Raw genomic sequence first — 20,388 nt, 5'->3', positions numbered from 1 at the left:
ATGCATTTTAAAAGTCAACAATAATCTTACCATCCAAAGAAAACCACCATTAACCTGTTAGCATATGTTCCAGGCTTTTTTCTCTACAGATACAAATTTTTCCTCACAAAATCTGATAATGCTAAATATACTGTTTTACTGTGATTATCTTTAGTTTGACATTTCTGTTTGGCTCCCTGGTGACACGAAGTGACTACTGCCCCTTCGGTCGAAGAGTCAGAGTCAGAAAGAAAAGTTTCTTCTCTCAGTTTTATCAACATCTCGCAGTGCAAACTCAGAGACCACACGCCATAACCACCTCATCTACAATTCAAAAGACTTGATTAAATCTGCCTTAAAGTGTAACCAAAGAGCTCATTTTTTACATCTTCAGATTTAATTACTTTCTTACATCAAAAATAACAAAATTGTAGGGTAACATTAACACATGATCATGAAACAAAAATGTGTTTCATTTCATTAGTCACAGGCTACATATCAACCAGCTGTCGAAGCTAAAAATATGCCATGGTGTAAAATACAGGCAGTTAGGACTCATTCTGAAAGAAATGTGACTTTTTTCAGTTTCTAGCAGCCCACTAGAAGCTCTGGAGAAGAACAAATCAGCACCTCCAAACCACAAGAAAAAAGGCAGCGGTAGGGAAATTCAAACTAGTTTGATCACCGACAAAACATTGTTTACATCTCATCAATAAATGTCTGTTAAGGATGACAATTTTATATCACCTCAGAGGTAAATAAAAAAACACATTCTAAAAAACAACAAAAAAGGCCTGCTACAGAGGTCAATACATCAATACTCAAAGGTGAACATTTTGTTGGGAGAGGAGTGGGGCAAGGGGAGGGGGCAATAATGAATATTCTTGCAGGTGTTCCTCACCAGCTGTTACAGAGATTCTGCCCGGCAAGGACTGTGCAGTGATATCTTCTCAGCTCTCCAACATCAACACCACACTCAGGGAGCATGACACAGCATAGTGCTCACCTAAAAGACGCCCATCTCTTTGGGACAGAAGCAGCATTTAGACTTCCACCTCTGGTCATTAGGTCCCATGGCCCAGCAATCATGTCTCAAAATCAGCTTTGCCACCATAAAATATTTGATTAGAAAACAGGTAATGGAATAAGAGAAAATCTAAACACTGCAACTGGACTTCAGGTGTAATTACAGTACATCGAAGAGAGATATAAAGCTATTTCAAGGGTCTTGGAAGCTCACAAAGTCACAGAAGAAAACACACTTCATTCAATTCGCTTAAAGAATCACAGTTCTCCTGACTCCCAACCCAGTGCTCTTGCCACTACATCATTTTTCTGGCCCTCAGTTTTCTCCTATGGTATTTCCTTTTTCTGAAATAGAACACTTGGGCCTAGGAGGAAATATTTGATAGAGAAGATTTCAACTATTTTCTTGGCTTTTCATTTCTTTTTTTATATATAGTCCAATTAAATTTTAAAAAGTAGCACAGACTGTCTTATAGTTTTACTCTCTCCTATTTAACCTTGCTAAACATATATTTGTCAGTGAAACCTTTAAATTCACAAGTAAAAATTTACATCACGGTAACAATGTAAACTTACAGGTAAAATTTTTTGGTCATTCAGTGGAACACCATGGGAACATGATTTGATTTCTAAATGGAAACACAATAGATACTAGGGAATTATTTCAAAGAAGCATTCTGAATAGCATTCACTTACATTCTTAGTGAATACCAATCTTATTCTACTGCACATATTATAGCAATTTGAATCTGCTGCTTTGATACTCAAGGCTGAGAATAATTAGTAAAACTATAGAGCAATTTATTTTCTCCTCCAATAAGGACTTATAAAAAGGATAGGAGAAAGCATTAAAAGAGAGAAAAAAAGAAAAGGGAGTGGATCCTGATCATTTCTATTAATTGATGAAGAAAATAATTATTATATATAGTACCTGGCATGCATATACATATATATCAGAGCTCTAGAAATGTAAAGTAACTTCTTAAAAAATGTATTTTATTGATTTTTTACAGAGAGGAAGGGAGAGGGATAGAGCGTTAGAAGCATCGATGAGAGACAAACATCGATCAGCTGCCTCCTGCACACCTCCTACTGGGGATGTGCCCCGCAACCAAGGTACATGCCCTTGACCGGAATCAAACCTGGGACCTTTCAGTCCGCAGGCCGACGCTCTATCCACTGAGCCAAACCGGTTAGGGCTGTAAAGTAACTTTTAAAAAAAGTAGCGTTCAGCCCCTTAAGGTCTATTCAGTTATCAAAGAATGATTAACCATGGCATGAGCACATATATCCAAGTGACATAACATATGATATAAACTGTGAGTGGCTCTGGAAGTCAGAGGAGGTATGAAAAGAATATTGGGGAATCCTGAAAGCAAGCTTCTTATCCTAGGACTAGCCTTTGTCATGTTACAACCTCTCTGAGCCTCAGGTTCCTCGCCCATAAAATGAAGAGATCATAGATTTTATAATATCTTAAGTTCTCTTCCAAGTCCATAATTCTTTCCACTGATTAAATGGTAAAAGGACTTAAAGGATAAGGAAGAACAAGATATGGAAAGCTTTGCCTGAATATAGTCAGTTTTGTTGTACCACGTTTTGAAAATGCCAACTGATGTATTAGGGAACAATTTGAGCACAATTCAATATATTGGCTTTTCATTTCTTTTCAATATATGCATTTGCTTATCTATCATTTTATCCACAAGAAAAACAGAGTGAATCCAGAAAACTGCACACAGTAGAACGCTTCAACATGAGAATATGCAAAGTGCATGTAAAAACAACTCAAAGACCTCCCAGCTTCTTCAGTTCACTGTGTATTAAGAGCCACATCCATCATATTTCGTATTATAACTTTATGTCATATTTCAAAGAACCCTTTCACTAGTTCACAGGCTGCAAACCTTCCAACACCACTTCCACAAGCAAACTTGAGGTCTTTTGCAAGGTCAACAAAACGTATCTTCTAAATTCAGACCTTGATTCTGGCCGAAAATCTTGGCATGCATCAGTGTAAAAATGTTACTGCTCAATAACGGAATGTTCAATAACTACTCAATACTTGCCATGAAAGAATATAAAAGCAAAATTATTTCTGCAACCAATATAAATAAAAGCCTAATATGCAAAGTGTCCCCTCAGGAGTTTGACTGACCGGGGGTTTGATCACTTGCCATGACATGTGTTGACCACCAGGGGGCAGCGTGGACAAAGGAAGGCCAGCAGCCGGCAGCCGCTAGGGACCCTATCCATGCACAATTTTCATGCACTGGGCCTCTAATACAGTTATAACAATGCAGTAGAAACCACAGAACCTTTATAAACACTCCTTCCTAATTCCTGATAAACTCAGAGGTAAAGGGGCTAGGGAAATAAAGGTCTTACATGTAAACCAGTCAGACTAGAAACAGGAGACAGACCCAAATCACTTAGCACTGAAGGGTTGGCTCTGCCGTCACTGAGAGACAAAGGGCAGATAAAAACAATGTTGCTATTTAGCATGCTCAGGAAAGAAAGATAACATAATTACTTTGCCTTTTTGAATGAACCCAGACTTAAAAACCAGGACTGATACCCAAAGTAACAGCATGGCCTCCTCTGTGTTGGACAAAGTTATTTAGCCATTACAGTCTTGACCCTGGCACCATTTCTTAAAAACTACAGCACTATTTAAAAGAGGAAGAGAGAGGTTAGAGAGAGATAGAAACAAATGATGAGAATTGTTGATCGGCTGCCTCCTGCACACCCCACACTGGGGATCGAGTCTGCAACCTGAGCATTGAGCCCACAACCTGGGCATGTACCCCGACTGGGAATTAAACAGTGACCTCCTGATTCACAGGTCGATGCTCAACCACTAAGCCATGCCAGCTGGGCTACGGCACTATTTTTAAAAATAGATGAGATTTTTGTTTAAATATAAATATGTTATATATGTATATAAGAGAAAAAAGTAGAAGGAAAAACATCAAAGTGCTAATGGCTTAATATGTATTTCATGAGATTATAGATGATTGCTTTTCTTATTGACAGCTTTCATTATTTTATAAATAAATGTATATTACCGTTACCATGAGAGGAAAACAAAACCTTTTTTAAAAATATTTTTATTGCCCTAACTGGTTTGGCTCAGTGGATTGAGCATTGGCCTGCGGACTGAAGGGTCCTGGCTTCAATTCCAGTCGAGGGCATGTACCTTGGTTGCGGGTGCATCCCCAGTGGGGGATGTGCAGGAGGCAGCTGATCAATGTTTCTCTCTCATCAATGTTTCTGACGCTCTATCCCTCTCCCTTCTTCTCTGTAAAAAATCAATAAAATATATTTTTAAAAAATATATATTTTTATTGATTTTTCTTTTTTTTTAGAGAGAGAGAGGAAGGAAGAGGGAGAGAGAGAAACATTGATGTAAGAAACATTGATTAGCTGCCTCCTTCATTGAGGATGGAGCCCGAAACCTGGGCATATGTCTTGACAGGGAACCAAACCAACAATCTTTCAGTGCACGGGGTGATGCCAAGCCAACTGAGCCACACCAGCCTGGGCAACAAGTGTCTTTTTAAACAGTTAACTAAAAACAAATGAATTCCTGATCACGGTACATGTAGAATTCACAATAAGCCATCAAACCTCTCTTCTATTTTCCAAAGGGTCAAAGGTGAGTGGACTGGATCTGGAGGGCACTTCCCCCACCTGCAGGAAAATTCAAAGAGAACCCTGCAGGGAAACTCTCAACAGGAAGGTGGATGAACACAATGATAGCCACTGTATACTCAGCAGATATATCTGAGTTGTTTGTCCCTGCTTTTATCAGCCGACATTTTGGTGGCTCCTATAAGTATTCCAAAAAAATCTTCACCTTTTGAGTATAGCTAATATAGAGCCACTTAACCAAATTTAACCGTGTCTGGCAGCAAAGAATATGGAAATAAGATCTAACTAGAGACAACAAGTGCTTAAAGCCTAAGAAATATACGCAAGGCCACTGGAGATTTTATAGTCAGCTTTCTTCACATCACTATAGTCAACATCACTAGCCCATCGATGATCAACATTCATCCTTCAAGCAAGAAATTATCTATAGGCTAACTAGTAGATAAACAGCACTATCCTAGATGCTGTAGTGAATACGAAAAGAATAAGGTACAGTGATTCTATTTATAGCAGTTACTATCTGATGGGGAAAGATGTTACATACATATCAGAAATATTTCAATAACATAAGACAACAAAATTAAATGGCTAAATGAGCTGTGCAGGTAAATATTTAAGGGACTTAAGAAGGATTGCTCACTATGGACTTATAGTTGGGAAAGATTTCAGAGAAGAAGAGAGTGTTGCTAGTATCAGAAGGAAGATAAGTGTGGTCATTCAGATAAGCAAAGTCATTGGAATAGAAAAGGCAATGATTTCCGTGCCAAAGCCGAGCCGGCCTGGGACTCCTGAGATAATCTATCTGTCCTCTCCTACCCACACACACACCACACATGTCCACACACGCCCCTCTCACTTCTTTACTCTGTCACACTCTCGCCTTCTCTGCCATCCTGCGGCCGCCATATTCCATAATATTTTCTTAATATTACACAAATGCCTGTAGGTTCTATAATGATATTTCTACTTTAACTTCTTATATTGGCAGTTTGTGTCGTTGCTCTTGATCAGTCTAACTAGAAATTAACTAATTTTATTTATATTTTTAAAGATAAGCATAATGTGTATGATTTCCTTAATTTCAAGTGTACCGAGATTTCTTTTATGGTTGAACATATAGTCTAGCTTTGTGAATGTTTTATATTCTCTTAAAAGGCAAAGATAAGCCTGGACGGACTGAAATAAAAACCAGGTGAGGGAACAATAAAAGTAAGGAAGGAGAGATAGATTCGGGCAGATTTTAAATCCTCTTAAGTGGTTCCTTTATATCTAATCCATTTCATAAGCCATTAATTAAGAACATTTGTGGGAAAATCAATGTATCAAACACTATGCTAAATATATCAGAGAAATATAATATCTGATCTCATAATAATCTTCCAAAGTAGGTATCATTGCCATTTTCCTGATAGAAAATGAAATTAGTTAAACAAAGAAGTTAACTAATTTGCCAACGATCACTAAGATAAGCAACGGAACTGGGATTTGAACTCAGACCCGACTCCAAAGCCCATGCTCTTTTTGACTACCTTATGCTAGCTCTTCCTAAAACATCACTCAATTTATATCTTCCCCATTATAGTGTATTCTCCCACTCTTAAGTATCCAGTGTCCCCATGGTGATGCGATCCCCTGTACATCAAAGCCTGCTCTCAGCTAAAATGAGAATGACCAATAACAGATTACCCTGCCCAAGGCTACTTGATGTTGTTACAGGAATCGGAGGCTTAAATTAGAAGGAAACTCTAATACAAGCCACTTACGGGCGTACATATTTTACCTTCTCAGAGGGCCAGACCAAGTTTGTGCCTTATGATGTTCACTTTCATAGCTTATAGCTAACGCCCACACAATAAGAATCTCACTCATAAGCCCTGAAGGTCTCCTTGGAAGTCTCACCAGCCCCAGCCCAGGAGACAAAGGCCAGATGTGGCTGCCAGTGGCTTCGGAAGGGAACTGGGACCTGGTGTTCCACATTTCAATACGACATAAGAAAACCTAAACAAAATGTATTTGACATTTAAATTGTTCAATGTTGCCCCAAAATGTGCTTTCTAATAATTCTATAAAGTAATATTTTACTGACTCTGGGAACCAGGAGTACTATCTTTATTGCTCTCACCTTTTCCGCAATCAAGGATTTTACTGGTACCAAATGGTGTCATCTTTCAAAGACACTGAAATAAAACCCACATAGAATCTCAGAGCGAGTGAAGACGAGTGGGTAGAAGAGGGCAGTCCTGAGAGACATTGCTCCATGGATGGGCTGTGAAAATAGCCCTCACTGACTGTCCATTTGCTAAAACCAGGATATACTACTTGTTAGGTCAAAGGGATACTGATAACTTGAAAGTTCCCCACCAAGTATTTTAATGGACCAAGGAATGAAAAGAGTTTCAGAATGTGTTTTAAAATGATAAGTCGCCGAAACCGGTTTGGCTCAGTGGATAGAGCGTCAGCCTGCGGACTGAAAGGTCCCGGGTTCGATTCTGGTCAAGGGCATGTACCTGGGTTGCGGGCACATCCCCAGTGGGAGATGTGCAGGAGGCAGCTGATCGATGTTTCTCTCTCATCGATGTTTCTAACTCTCTATCTCTCTCCCTTCCTCTCTGTAAAAAATCAATAAAATATATTAAAAAAAAATAAAATGATAAGTCAAATCCAACATAAAAATTTCCAGCGCAGCTCAGAAAATATATTAAGTTATATGTCTTACATAGAAAATAAAGGTGGTAATTTGAAAAATAAAAGTGATACTGTTCATTTTTTCTCAACAAAGTTGTTATAGCCCTCACCCCAAAGAAAACACTTTCTAAGAAATTCCCATTTTATCAACGTTCTAACACGTTTGCCAACAGCCTTTCAAAGTAGTAAAAAGAGAGTGTTCCCCTTACATATCTGGATGGCTCCTCTAGGTTCTGGTCGTTCATGTCAGTAGGAACAAGCCGGGTGGCCAGTGGTCCCTCCGCAAAAGGTTTTGGTAACTGACCCCTGAACTCTGATGGAATGAACTGAAGTTGCCAACTGTCAGAAACACAAATAAGGATAATAAGAAAAACACAGAGGGCCCATATTGCTAATGTTCTTGAAATAAACAAGCCCCCCCTCCAAATCATGTAAAAATATTTCATTTCACTTGGAAAAAAGATATTTCTACTGAAACCTCAACCCGGGAGCATGGAGGCAGAGGTCATAATTCAGTCCAAACTCGTTGAGAAATGTTAAACTAGAGGTTTCTCAACCCATTTCACCAGCTCTCAGCAATGACTGTGTAACCAAATGTTCATACCATCAAACAACCAGAGAAGCACCAGTTAATTGCCCATTACCCCTTATCCAGATCACAGCAAATTCATCGGGTATATAGAGAAAAGTGTGAAATGTAAAAACTCACTATGGGAGAAGGACTTGTTCCTAAATAATCTTCAAAAATATCTTTAGTTATGAAACTACTTTATAACTAAAGGTAAAGTCAACACTTAAAAAATAAGTATTGACTTAATTATTAATGGCTGATAACAGGATCTTTACCAAGCACAAGATAACACCAGTCCCCAAATGGAGGAAAATGACTCTTAACCTGACTTCCCTTTTCCCCAAATAGGACTCTTCTCTGTCCAAATTAAGCAAATACAAGGAATCCCAGAACCTAATGCTATCACAAAAGACAGTTTACAAGGAAAGTGGCACAGCTGTCTTGACCACAGCTCCCCCTAGTGTCCATACATCGGTGGAACCTTCTAGTGTTGTTAGATGACAAGTATTTCTTCTCTAAAAACACTCTTCTTGCTAAAGTTTCTAGACCACTTTTCGAAGTGAATTAATATCAGATCCCTATAGAAATTTAAATATGAATCCTTAGGAAGAGCCACTGGCAGGAGGCCATGGCCCAAAGTGGTTTTAGAATTCCCCAGAGCTCTGTGGTTAAGGGCGGTGCAGGGTGCACAACCAAACACAGCATTCGGTCCCCTGAACAGAGGCAATGAGTGCACAGTGCAGGTCCCACAGCTCTCTGAGATGGTAATAGAAAAACTTTTTGTGAAAAATACCCCCAAAAAAGAAAAATTAAGAAGACATTGACATAGATTTTCTATTTTACTCTTTGATTTAAAACTCGGATTAAAGGACAACTTACTTATCGGGCAGAAGGAAGCTGCTAGGAAACCGATACCACTCTTTTCCTACACAGACGTTAACAGGTCGGCCTTCTGGGACAGTGTGGATGGTTGGGTCTGTAGCAATTCGGTAAAATTCTGGATACAAATCAAGGGGCCCATGATACCCTGGAAGGAAAAAAGTTGAAAGTTTTGTGAAAGCCAAAGATGAGTAAGTAACATGAGGTTCCGATATTTACTTATGATGCATGTTAATGTCCCATTTTAATCTATGTGAAAGTAAAGATTATAAGAAAACATATAAATCAGGAATTGAGCCCCAAATCTAATCCTAAGTTTAAAACTTCCTTAATTCATCCTTTAAAAAGAAAAGGTATCCTTTGAAGGGGAAAAAATCACTAAGAATAGAGAAAAAGAACTACAAGTAATCACACTAAAAGGAATTCTCAATCTTCTCTTCAATCCTAAAATACAAGAGACACACCCCAGTCTTAATATTTAAGTCCACAGGCCACCCTATAGAAAAGTCCTCCCAGCTCAAGCTGTGTTGCACTAACAATCATACGTTAAGCAAAAACCAAGATGAATTGCCTCATGAGTATGGATTAAGACATTCTCAGTACACCTACCTCTGAACAGGGCTACAGAGCGAGAAAAGGATAAGAGTCCAAACAGGAAAAGTGTTCCTAACGCCAGCCAATTTGAGGTAACAGTGTAATGCTCTAGGCGGTACCGCTGAAACACGAAGTGGTAGCATTTCTAGAAGGAAAGAAAACTATTAAAAAAAGATATACCTTGCAGAGTATACACAATTAGAAGACATCATAGCAAAACAAAAATGGAAAAAGCAGCAAAAGAGGTTCTATCAAGGGTCTCAGAACTTGCAAACATTTAGTGAGGTACCCACTCCAAATTCTAAGATAAAGACTATCTTAGGGTCAGCCTGGCCAGAGCGTTTCTCAAGAATGAAATCTTAGCCCTAAATGGTTTGGCTCAGTGGATAGAGCATCAGCCTGCAGACTCAAGGATCCCACGTTCGATTCCGGTCAAGGGCATGTACCTTGGTTGCGGACACATCCCCAGTAGGGAGTGGGCAGGAGGCAGCTGATTGATGTTTCTCTCTCATTGATGTTTCTAACTCTCTATCCCTCTTCCTTCCTCTCTGTAAAGAATCAATAAAATATATATTTTTTTAAAAAGAATGAAATCTCAGTAGCTTCATAGGAAAATTATTTGGATATTTCTTTAATTCTTTAAATGCTAATAATTTATTTTTTAAAAATATGAAATGTCCAGATTAGGCAAATCTACAGAGATACAAAATAGATGAATGGTAACTATGGCTGGGGAGATATGAGAAAGGGGGGTGACAACAGTTAAAGAGTACAGTTTCTGAGGTGATGAAAATGTTCTAAAACTGACTGTGTGGATGGTTACACATATTTGTGGGTATAATAAAACCACTGAATTGTATGCTTTAAATGGGTAAACTGTATGGTTTGTGATTATATGTCCATAAATCTGTTAAAGAGAAAACCTCTTACCCTAATTATTCTTTCCTGTCACTTGCAAATGTTAGCAGAGGTCAAAAATGAGTCTGGAGGCTTCTGAGGCCATAAATACAGAGATATTCAAGATTAATTCTAACAGGGAATTGATCTAAACTGGGTTTAACTGCCTGATGTTATTTCAAAAAGCTGAACAGGTTTTATTCTGATCTCACTGTTGAAGAGCAGACATTCTATTAGCTCTGCTGGGGTAACACCATTCTATGGGAGGCCCATTCAATGATTTAAAAATACTTGGATTCTTATTGGCAACAGAGACAAATAACTCGCAAATCAACACTGCAAATATGTAATCAGCAAAAAAAGAGTACAATCAACAGCTAAGCGAGCACTCCTTAAAGCCTTAATAACATGATCTGTATCAGGCTTAATGTACGGTTAAATACCTTCAGTGGAAGCATTTTGTAATTTGCCTGTAAGCTTTAGGAATAATTTAAAAAGTGAAGCAGAATGAAGCAGATATCTATTTCCCTGAAACTCACCTGAAGTGCAGAAAGGGCCACAGCACCACAGAGACATATAAGTGGATATACAGGGAAAAGAAATCGCTCTTCTTTGTGAGGCTGGGTGAAGAAAATTATAAACCAAATATACATTGGAGCCAAGGTAAGCCAATATGGGTGGCCTAAATTCTGAACTGTAAAACACAGAAAAATATCCACCTTTCACCATATTAGAAAACAACATATTGAGTTTCAATGTTCTCTTGATCTCAAACATGAAAATATGCCCTAGGGCACCCCATAAAATGTTTCATTTCTTGTGTTCACACTTTCTCCGATGCAATAAAGGAGTTGAGTAAAAAGAGGTATATACTCTTTAGCTCTCCCAAGAGATCCAACATGGAAAGGGAGGCACAATACTGGATCTGGCTAGAATAAATGAAAGTCAGGTGAATGGGCAATAGAGCTTCATTTGTACATTGAATGAAGAAAAAAAGGCCTTCTCTCTCTAATGAGTCCTGCCATTAAGACTAAAGGTTCCTGAGATTAACCAAAAGCATAACATAAACTCATTTTTTGGGTTTTAATTCCTATGTTCTTTTTAATATGTTACTCTTCTTACTATACACCAGCGGTCTGTTCAAATAGCTACATATTAAAGGAAAGAAAAAGAGCAGGATTCTTAAACACATCACTGTTTTTGTCAAACCACAAATGACAAAGAGTTTGTTTCTAAGCAAATATAAAAACACTCTTAAAGGGAGTTTACTGATAAAGTTTTCTTTTCTCTTCTGCAAATATCCATCTACTCTGAATCCCAAAATTGGAACCAAAATGTACTTAAAGCGTATGAAAGAATTAAAGGAATTTAATGAACACTAAGACCAGGCACATGTTGGAAAGGTGCTGTGGTTAGGTACATGAACACTTAGTGATAAGCCTGAAGGCATCCCCTACTGTGCTTCTGTTAGTGATAATGAGCAGTACATAGATCACTAGCAAATAGTAGAGAGCGCCCCCTAGTGTCCATTTTGTCTGTAATGAGCAAGTCCTTAAGATCCAACTTAAAAATAAAAATTTTAAAATTTGATTTTTTAAAATAAATTTTTAAAATCTACCTTAGGATGCCTAATTTAGTACTCCTAATTTATTTGTATTTTTGAAGAAACTCCTCAGGGATAAAAATTTTTAAACTGCAACAAGCTTATCTTTAAACTTTCAACTCTAAGATTTTATCATGAGGTTTCAGGTTATAATTTAGAATTTATCCCTTCCCAGGAAATAGTTTAGGTTGAAATTTTCTTAATTGAAAGAAAATAAGTACAAGTAAACAATCTTTTTCTATTCTGTATATCAAAGGTGAACAAATATATTTTTAAATATGACCTAAAATTTTGAAAATGTCCCCCATATAATATGCAAAATCATAATCACAGTTGTACTGCATGATGCAATATATGGATCATTTATTTTCTACTTCTTTATATTTTCCTGTTTTTTCTTTGTAAAAAGTACTGTTCCTATTATAAAATAGACAAAAAAAGTATAACTAAAAACAGAAAGCACTTATTTTCTTACTAGGTGGATATGTATGTTATTATACATTTTTAAACCAAAATTGGATTCATACTGTAGAAAACAGCTTACTATACTGTTTTTACATTTACACTAGAGGCCCGGTACACAAAATTCGTGCACTCAGGGGGATCCCTCAGCCCGGCCTGTGCCCCCTCGCAGTCCAGGAGCCCCCGGGAGATGTCCAACTGATGGCTTAGGCCTGCTCCCAGCCAGCAGTCGGACATCCTTAGCACTGCCGCAGAGGCGGGGGAGGCTCCCACCACCGCCACTGCGCTTGCCAGCCCAGCTTCTGTCACACTGACCACCAGGGGGCAGCTTCTGTGTTGAGCGTCTGCCCCCTGGTGGTCAGTGCACATCATAGCGACCAGTCGTTCTGCCATTTGGTCTATTTGCATATTAGCCTTTATTATATAGGATTACAAGCATTTCCAAATTTTCCACAAGCATAAATTATTTTTTGTGATTACATGGACAACAGGGGGATGGGAGCATGAGTGGGAGGAGGTTGAAGGATGGGGGGTTAATGGGGGGATGAGGAGGACACATTTGTAATACCTTAACTAATAAAGAATTAAAAAATAAAATAAAATAAACAAACAAATAAATAAATAAATAAATAACCACATATGTGGAAACACTACAATATGAATGACCTAATTTCCTTAGAAATCTTCAGGAAAAAAAGAGGTGAGAGTGGGGGACCTTTTAAAAAGCTTAAAAAACATAATACTAAATTCAGTATATGACTTGTATTTAGATCTTCCTTTAAACAAACTAACTGTAAAAAGCTATTTTTCAGATAATGAAGAAAATCTGAATATCAAGTTGATTTTAGATGATATTAAGCAATTTCTTAATTTTGTTATGGCATTATGGTTATGTTAAAACAAAAGTCCTCACACAAAACAAAAGTGACTCTGAAGGCTGCTTTCCTATTCTATTTTTATAGTACAGTAAACTCTTCCTAAACCATTAATAGTAGAAAAGCAGAATAAGGGGTGGAATGGAAGGATCAATCACATGGCAACCAAATCAGACTGAAAAGTCTGAAATAAAACTCTTTCCAAATCACATTTTAATTTCTACTCAATTCTGTCTTCCATAAGAGAAACTATAGCACTAGATATCGTAAGCATGACTTGAGAAAACGCTGGCTGTGAAGGAGAGCAAGCAAAACAAATGACAACCTAAACTTTTCACAATACGGCAAAGGGAAGCAGAACAGAACAGAAGAGCAGAGTCCAAAGCTTCTCTCACTTCAGTATCTAATTCGGGGGACTCCCTATATGGCTTAGTTTTCAGATTTTGGGTGGAAATGATTTCCCAAAGAATATTTGCCTCTAGCACTGATTATCTTAAACAATCTACTGTGTTAACACTTCTTTAAAAAACAGGAGACTTAATCAAATAGGTTTATCTTCTGAGATTTTATAAGCTTTTTTGCCTCCCAGGGTGGTTCAGTAAATTATACTGACTGCCTCACTTTAAGGGATATAAAGCTCCTCTTTGTCAGCTTAATTTTCAATTATTCACCACATCTTCACAGGAGTCTAAATAATCCACACATACAGGTTCAATAAATCAACCATTTCCAAAGGGAGAAAATAGAGAATAAATAAGCAGATTCTTTTTCATTTCTTTTTTTAAAATCTTCATTGTTGATTTTTCATTTCTTGGTATACATTGTTACTTGCTCTTCCCTCCCAAAACACCTATCATCCCTTGTGCCACTCACCATGAAATCTCTGCAGTAGGTATTCCATAAGAGAAGTCAATGGTAAGACCAGGAGAGCCAAAGCAAAGACTATATTAAAATTCAGAAATCCATTAATTAAATAGAAATGCCACGGTTCTGTACCTGAGGGAGACAAAGACATAAGAAATCATTAGTGGATGCCTTTGACACCTATTACAGTGTTGGCTCATAACAACCTCCATTTGAGTAATGCTGGTGATCCAATGCCTTGAGTTAAAGAGATTCCACAGCCCACTCTCTCCATGCTCACAAGAACAGAAGATGGGAAGACAATGGGATTGGTCATGACTTAGACAAAAATCAAGTTTCAGAATATTAAGCTGTATTTTCTGTATGGATAAGTATATCTAATTCAAATAGCCATGCCCAAATGGGACTAATACTTTTTCAGAACAACCAAATAATTTAAATAGGTTAGTGGTGATATTCTGATGTACAATAAGAAATCTGTATTTGGTCTTCATCCCCCTACCAGGCACAGAACTCCTAAGCTCTTGGAATTTCTAAGTGATGAGAGTGATAAAGTGTCTTTTGTTATGTTAATTAGGAGACCTTAGGAAAGCCCCTAGATAACCAGAGGTTCCGGACTGGCTGCCAGGGGAACCAATCTTGTGATTAGGCAGTGATGGCGAACCTTTTGAGCTCAGCGTGTCAGCATTTTGAAAAACCCTAACGTAACTCTGGTGCAGTGTCACATATAGAAATTTTTTGATATTTGCAACCATAGTAAAACAAAGGTTTATATTTTTGATATTTATTTTATATATTTAAATGCCATTTAACAAAGAAAAATCAACCAAAAAAATGAGTTCGCGTGTCAGAGGTGTCATAGGTTCGCCATCACTGGATTAGGGGGGCAGAAATTTCAGTCCTACCCCCTGAACTCTGACCTCAGGGGAGGAGAAAAGGGCTGGCAATAAAGTTCAATCACCAATGGCCAATGATTTAACCAATCAAGCCTATTAAATGAAGCCTCCATAAAAATCCAAAAGGTTGACGAGCACATGGTGTGGGGACAGCATAGGGGCTCCGAGCCCCTTCCCACATACATCTATGCATCTCTTGGATTTGGCTATTCACTTGTATTCTTTATAATAAACTGGTAAACCCAAGTACATGTTTCTCAGAGTTCTGTGAGCTGCTCTAGCCAATTCATTGAACCTAAGGAGGGGGCTGTTGGACCTTCCAATGGTCAGAGTACAGGTGACAACCTGGACTTCCCATGGCATCTGAAGGGGTGGGGAGGGGCAGGCTTGCAGAATTGAGCTATTGGGGCCTTTCCCATTTCCTTCTCACCTGCTCATCCCATTTACATTCTAGTATCTTTTCCCTTGATATGCTCAGCCACGATTTTATACTCATGTACTAGTTAGTATACAGGGGACCTTGTGTTTGGTAAATAGCAATACATATTTTCTTAGAAAAACAACATTCGGAGACCCAGAAGTTCTGAAGAAGTTTTGAAGATTAAGAATGAAACAAAATGACTAAAAACACAAGCCTTAACTCACATTAACTTTGATTCTTTAACTCAAAATCCTTAAACCCAAATGATGAGAAACAGTCTCCTCTGCACATTTGGGAGCATTCCATCTGCTCTTCCCCTCTGTGTGATTACTGCAATCAGGCAGGCAATGACACCACGGGTTCTAATCACTGTGGCACCGCCTTGCACCACAGCCATTTCCTGCAATCAGCATTGCTTAAAAGGGTAATCAGAAGGCAGAGAACAGTCAAAAAAACCTGACACTTTTGCAGCTTACACAGCAAAATAAGATTAGAAACCAAACCCATAACACTAGAAACACTAAGGGGAAGAATAAGAGGGACATGGGGTACCCTAAGGAAGAGGCAAGTTCAATTGTGTGTTACCTTTTGGAAAAGCTCAGTTCTTCCTAACGAAATGCAATGACTGACACTATTCAGGAACAGAGGTCCTGACCCAGGCCAAATTCATTGGAGACATTTATATCTTGTGTTCTTTTTTTTTTTAAATTGACTTTAGAGAGGAAGGGAGAGGGAGAGAGAGATAGAAACATCAATGATGAGAGAGAATCACTGATTGGCTGCCGCCTGCACACTCCTCACTGGGGATTGAGCCTGCAACCTGGGCATGTGCCCTTGACCAGAATCGAACCTGGCTGATGTTCTATCCACTGAACAAAACCAGCCAAGATATATACCTTGTATTTTTTACAAATAATCTTTTGGGTGACAGAAAACAAATAGAAGCTCTTATTTTCAAAACAGAAATATATGTTTTCTCTGGATTTACTAGTTAACAACACATTTCCTAAATGGAGTTTGTTAGGTCCCTGAGAAAAGTTTTTACAGAGTCCTCTCCTGACTGCCAGTTGGAGGTAGTGCTATGAAGCTTGACTGGCCTTTTCCTTAACAAATTATAGAAATCTGAGCCTGAGGGAAAAAATCAGAGTGACCAGAGAGAAAGGGAGTCATCTATCAAAGATGCTAAGCTTTAATAGAAAACAACCGCTTTCTCTTTGATTCTTGCAAATATCTATTCTTGCAAATAGATATTGTTTTTTCAGGAAATTATTTTAGTTTCTGATAGGTCTGATCAAATAATTGAATCGATACCTCTGGGAAACTGACCTTTAGCCACTTCACAACCAAAATTCCCTTTCGCTTAGACCACATTCTACTTGCTAAGACTATTGTCTTTCCCCTCCAGACTTCCCCAGGATCCAACCTGCCCAGAGAGTTCCCCAAAAAAGCCCGCCTAGAGTCCTTTAAAACCTCCAACTCCCCATACGTGGGTGCTGGCGCCATTTGGGGGCTCAGCCCATTTGGTTCCCAGATGACCTAATAAAGTTATAATTCTTTACCACTTTTGGCCTCATGGATATCTCCTTTGGCGACCCTTACATTTGGTGCCAAAACCCAGGAGGGTTCACAGGGAAAGGGAGCCACTGTCCTGGCTTCAGTTATCCCGAGTTTGCTGCTCGGAGAGCAGTAGGCAGCAACAGCTCGTCCTGGGTTTACCTCCGAATCCTACTTGGGTGGCTCAATTGCTGGCCTCGATTGGGCATCCCTCCCTTACAGGCCCTCCCGAACCAGCCAAGGAGGATGCCAGATCAGGAACCTCTCCTTCTCCATTGCTGACCCTCCAGCCCACACCAGCCAATCTTCTTTAGGTGAGTGACGTTCCACAACTTCCCTCATCTGGAGTCTTCTGTCCACTCACTCTCATTGACTTCTCGGAAGTCCTCTCGTCTCAAAGGTCCTAGCGCTAGGACAGAAGAGCCCTCAGCTGTTGGGTCCTTCTGGACCGGGCCACAATATAAACTAGAAAATGAAGCTCTGAAAACAGCACTTTCAATTTAACACATTGTGAGACTTAGATAATTGTTGTCCTGAGATGGAAAGTGGTCAGAGATTCCCTACATCCCGGCCTTTTTCACCCGTCTGTCCTGTCCCTCTCTCTGTCAGTCCTGCTCTACCTACCAGGTCCTTCTCCTTCATGCAAAACAACATACCCTGAACACTTCTGATGCTGAATCTACTTTTGACCCATCGACCACTTCTCCCACCACCCCTGAGAGCCCAAATCCTGACAACTCGAGTTCCAATACAGCCTTTTCCCCACCCAACACTCGCTCTCGGGCCACCCAAAGACTGCCTTCCTCTACAGCCACTTCTATCCCCATGCCCATTCTACCGCTGAGGGAGGGAGCAGGAACTGAGGGCACAGTCCAGGTCCACCTCCCATTCTCTGTGTCTGACCTTACCCAGGTTGAAAAGAGACTAAGGTCTTTTTCCACTGACCCAACCACTTTTACCTGACCCAGCCCTATGACCTGACCTGGCACAACATCTATGTCCTCCTGTCCTCTCGAACCCAGAGGAGAAGGAACGAGTCTGGCTAGCAGCTCAGGACCATGCTGGGGTCCTCCCTAGACAGGACGCAGCGGCCAACCTGGTTAGCATTGACATGATTCGCCGAATTGACCCAAGAAGGGAATATCAGGTTCATTTTCCAGGGCGCCAGTTCCGTAGCCACATAATCCCGTCTCATTGCCAGACTCAAAAAGGCTGCCCATAAGGCAGTAAACTATGATAAACTCAATAAAATCACTCAGATCCCAGACAAAAACCCAGCTCTCTTCCTCTCCCCCATCACGGAGGCCTTACAGAAGTTTACCACCCTAGATCCCACCTCCTCAGAGGGAATCCTTCTTTTGAAAACCCTTTTTATATCCCAATCATTCCCGACATAACGCCACAAACTTCAAAAAATAGACACAGGTCCACAAACCCTTCAAAAAGTCCTCATTAACTGGGCCTTTAAGGTCTTTAATAGTAGAGACTAGGAGACCCAAATCCAAAAACAAAGGCGAGATCAGACCAAGGCTGGTGCCCAGATGGAGGCCTTTCAGCTCCTAGCATCGCTCTCATGAACCCCAAATGAAGTGCCGGTCCTCCAACCAAGAGTAAGTCAGGAGCTAAGCCTCCTCCGGGCCCATGCTTCACATGCAAACAACTGACACTGGGCCAAGTCCTGCTCAAACCGGAAACCCTACCTGGTCCTGCCCAAGGTGGGAAGGAAAGGCCATTGGAAATCAGACTGTAGCCTGGCCCCTCCAGGTTGGACCTCAACCAGTCCAGCAAGGCTGCCCTTTGGATCTGGTTTGGAGCTCCCACACCTCCTGGGACTGGCCACTGAAGACTGAAGCCGCCCAGGTCCTGACAAGGCCCCACAGACTTACATCACCAGGACAGAGCCTCGGGTAATGACTGTGGTGGCAGGTAAGCCGATCTCCTTTTTAAGTGACACTGGGGCCACTTATTCTGCCCTCCCTAAATTCACTGGGACCCTTGTCCCCTCCTCAGTCTCTGTTATGGGGTTGACGGACTAGTCTCACAGCCATTAGCCACCTCACCTCTACACTGCATCTTACTAGATACCCCCTTTATCCTCTTTTCTCATTCTACCTCAGCGCCTGACCAGGACTACCTTGCATCCCCTCATAAAGCCCCGTTGTCCCGAACCACAATCACCTACCTCAGTTTCACTCTCACCCCACAAAGTACAGCCATTGCCTCAGACCGTAATGCCTTACCTCCTCCATGACTGTCCCCACCTCTAGACAAGAAATACTCTCCTTTCTCAGGCTCACTGGTACTTTTGCCTCTGGGTTCCTAATTAGTCTTCTCGCAAAGCCGCTCTATGATGCAGCAAAGGGACCCCTCACTGAGCCTTCAGATCCCAAGGCCAGCATTCTCACCCTTTAATTCTCAGAAAACTGCTCTCACCTTAGCGCCTTCTCATTTCCTCCCACCCAAAGAAGAACTTTTTTTACTGCAAAACTGCAAATACTTACTTAACAGTCCCGCTGTATCAGAAGCAGAACTCATTATTACCCAGACCTTAGCATGTTATCTCTAGGGGAAATGTGGCAGTTTTAAATCCAAGCGGCTGGAGGTCTGGAAGCTGCAGTCCTAGAACAGGCTATGGGGCCTGCTCCCTCCTCCTCCCATCTTTTCTCCTGCCTCAAATGCCTATACATAACTTTCCAAAGTCCTTGGTAACTTAAAGCCTTTGGAGCATTGCTGGGTTAAATGATAAACACCTAAATACTTAAAAATAACAAAAAATACTGAAACATTGATTGCTCAAAGGGACCCCTTCTCCCCTAGTAAGCTAAAGCAACCCTGCCTGGGCTCTCTCATGTTGCTTAAGTCCTTAGAATGGAGTCTAGACTTTGTTTCCACCACTCATTCACAGTCCCTGACACTATCATTGAAAGTCTGAACAGATCTTCCTGCTTGGTATTTAGGAACTTCTCTCCCCTTTTCTAGCCTTGTTAGAAGTCATTGAAAGCAAATGAAAAATTTATAATTTAAATAGTATGTATGGTCTTCATGTATTTTGTCTGTATGTTACATGTGTTTTCTGCCTAAATAAAATTCTAGAAATTTCAGTATCCTCTAGGAAGGAACTTGCAAAGATTCAGAGTCAAGTTCAAACAGGAAATACTCAGGAGTAACAGGTATCTTGTCAGTGACATAGGCAAGCCTAGAGTAATAGTTCCCTATGGAAGGCAGTGGTATTTCAGATGTTTGTAATCAATACATTGGAGTGTTTCATTCTAGCTTTTGCCTCAATAATACTAAAATTTATTACACAGTTTGTCGCTACTTGTACTCATGAAATACCATGCCCAACACAATCACAGCCTCCTCTGTGCTCAGGCCTCATCTTCCCTCTGACAGAAAGCAAGGATTTGGGGCTCAAAAGAAAAACATCT

General features: G+C 40.0%; 1 protein-coding gene across 2 annotated transcripts in view; it reads right to left on the bottom strand.

The window, feature by feature from the left end:
- ALG9 (ALG9, alpha-1,2-mannosyltransferase) overlaps positions 1–20,388 on the bottom strand; it is a 92,590-nt gene that overhangs the window by 40,199 nt on the left and 32,003 nt on the right. For both annotated transcript variants that reach the window (XM_006761531.2, XM_015562477.1), the window contains 5 exons: positions 14,099–14,221; positions 10,825–10,979; positions 9,404–9,533; positions 8,795–8,942; positions 7,554–7,683 (listed from right to left, as the gene is read on the bottom strand). In XM_006761531.2, the coding sequence (XP_006761594.1) occupies positions 7,554–7,683; positions 8,795–8,942; positions 9,404–9,533; positions 10,825–10,979; positions 14,099–14,221 (686 nt within the window). The remainder of the gene's footprint in view (positions 1–7,553; positions 7,684–8,794; positions 8,943–9,403; positions 9,534–10,824; positions 10,980–14,098; positions 14,222–20,388) is intronic.

The sequence above is a fragment of the Myotis davidii genome, unplaced genomic scaffold (assembly GCF_000327345.1).
Source record: "Myotis davidii unplaced genomic scaffold, ASM32734v1 scaffold97, whole genome shotgun sequence".
In the NCBI taxonomy this organism is placed as follows: domain Eukaryota; kingdom Metazoa; phylum Chordata; class Mammalia; order Chiroptera; family Vespertilionidae; genus Myotis; species Myotis davidii.
Note: the sequence above shows the minus strand (reverse complement) of the source record. Positions and strands in the feature narration are given on the sequence as shown.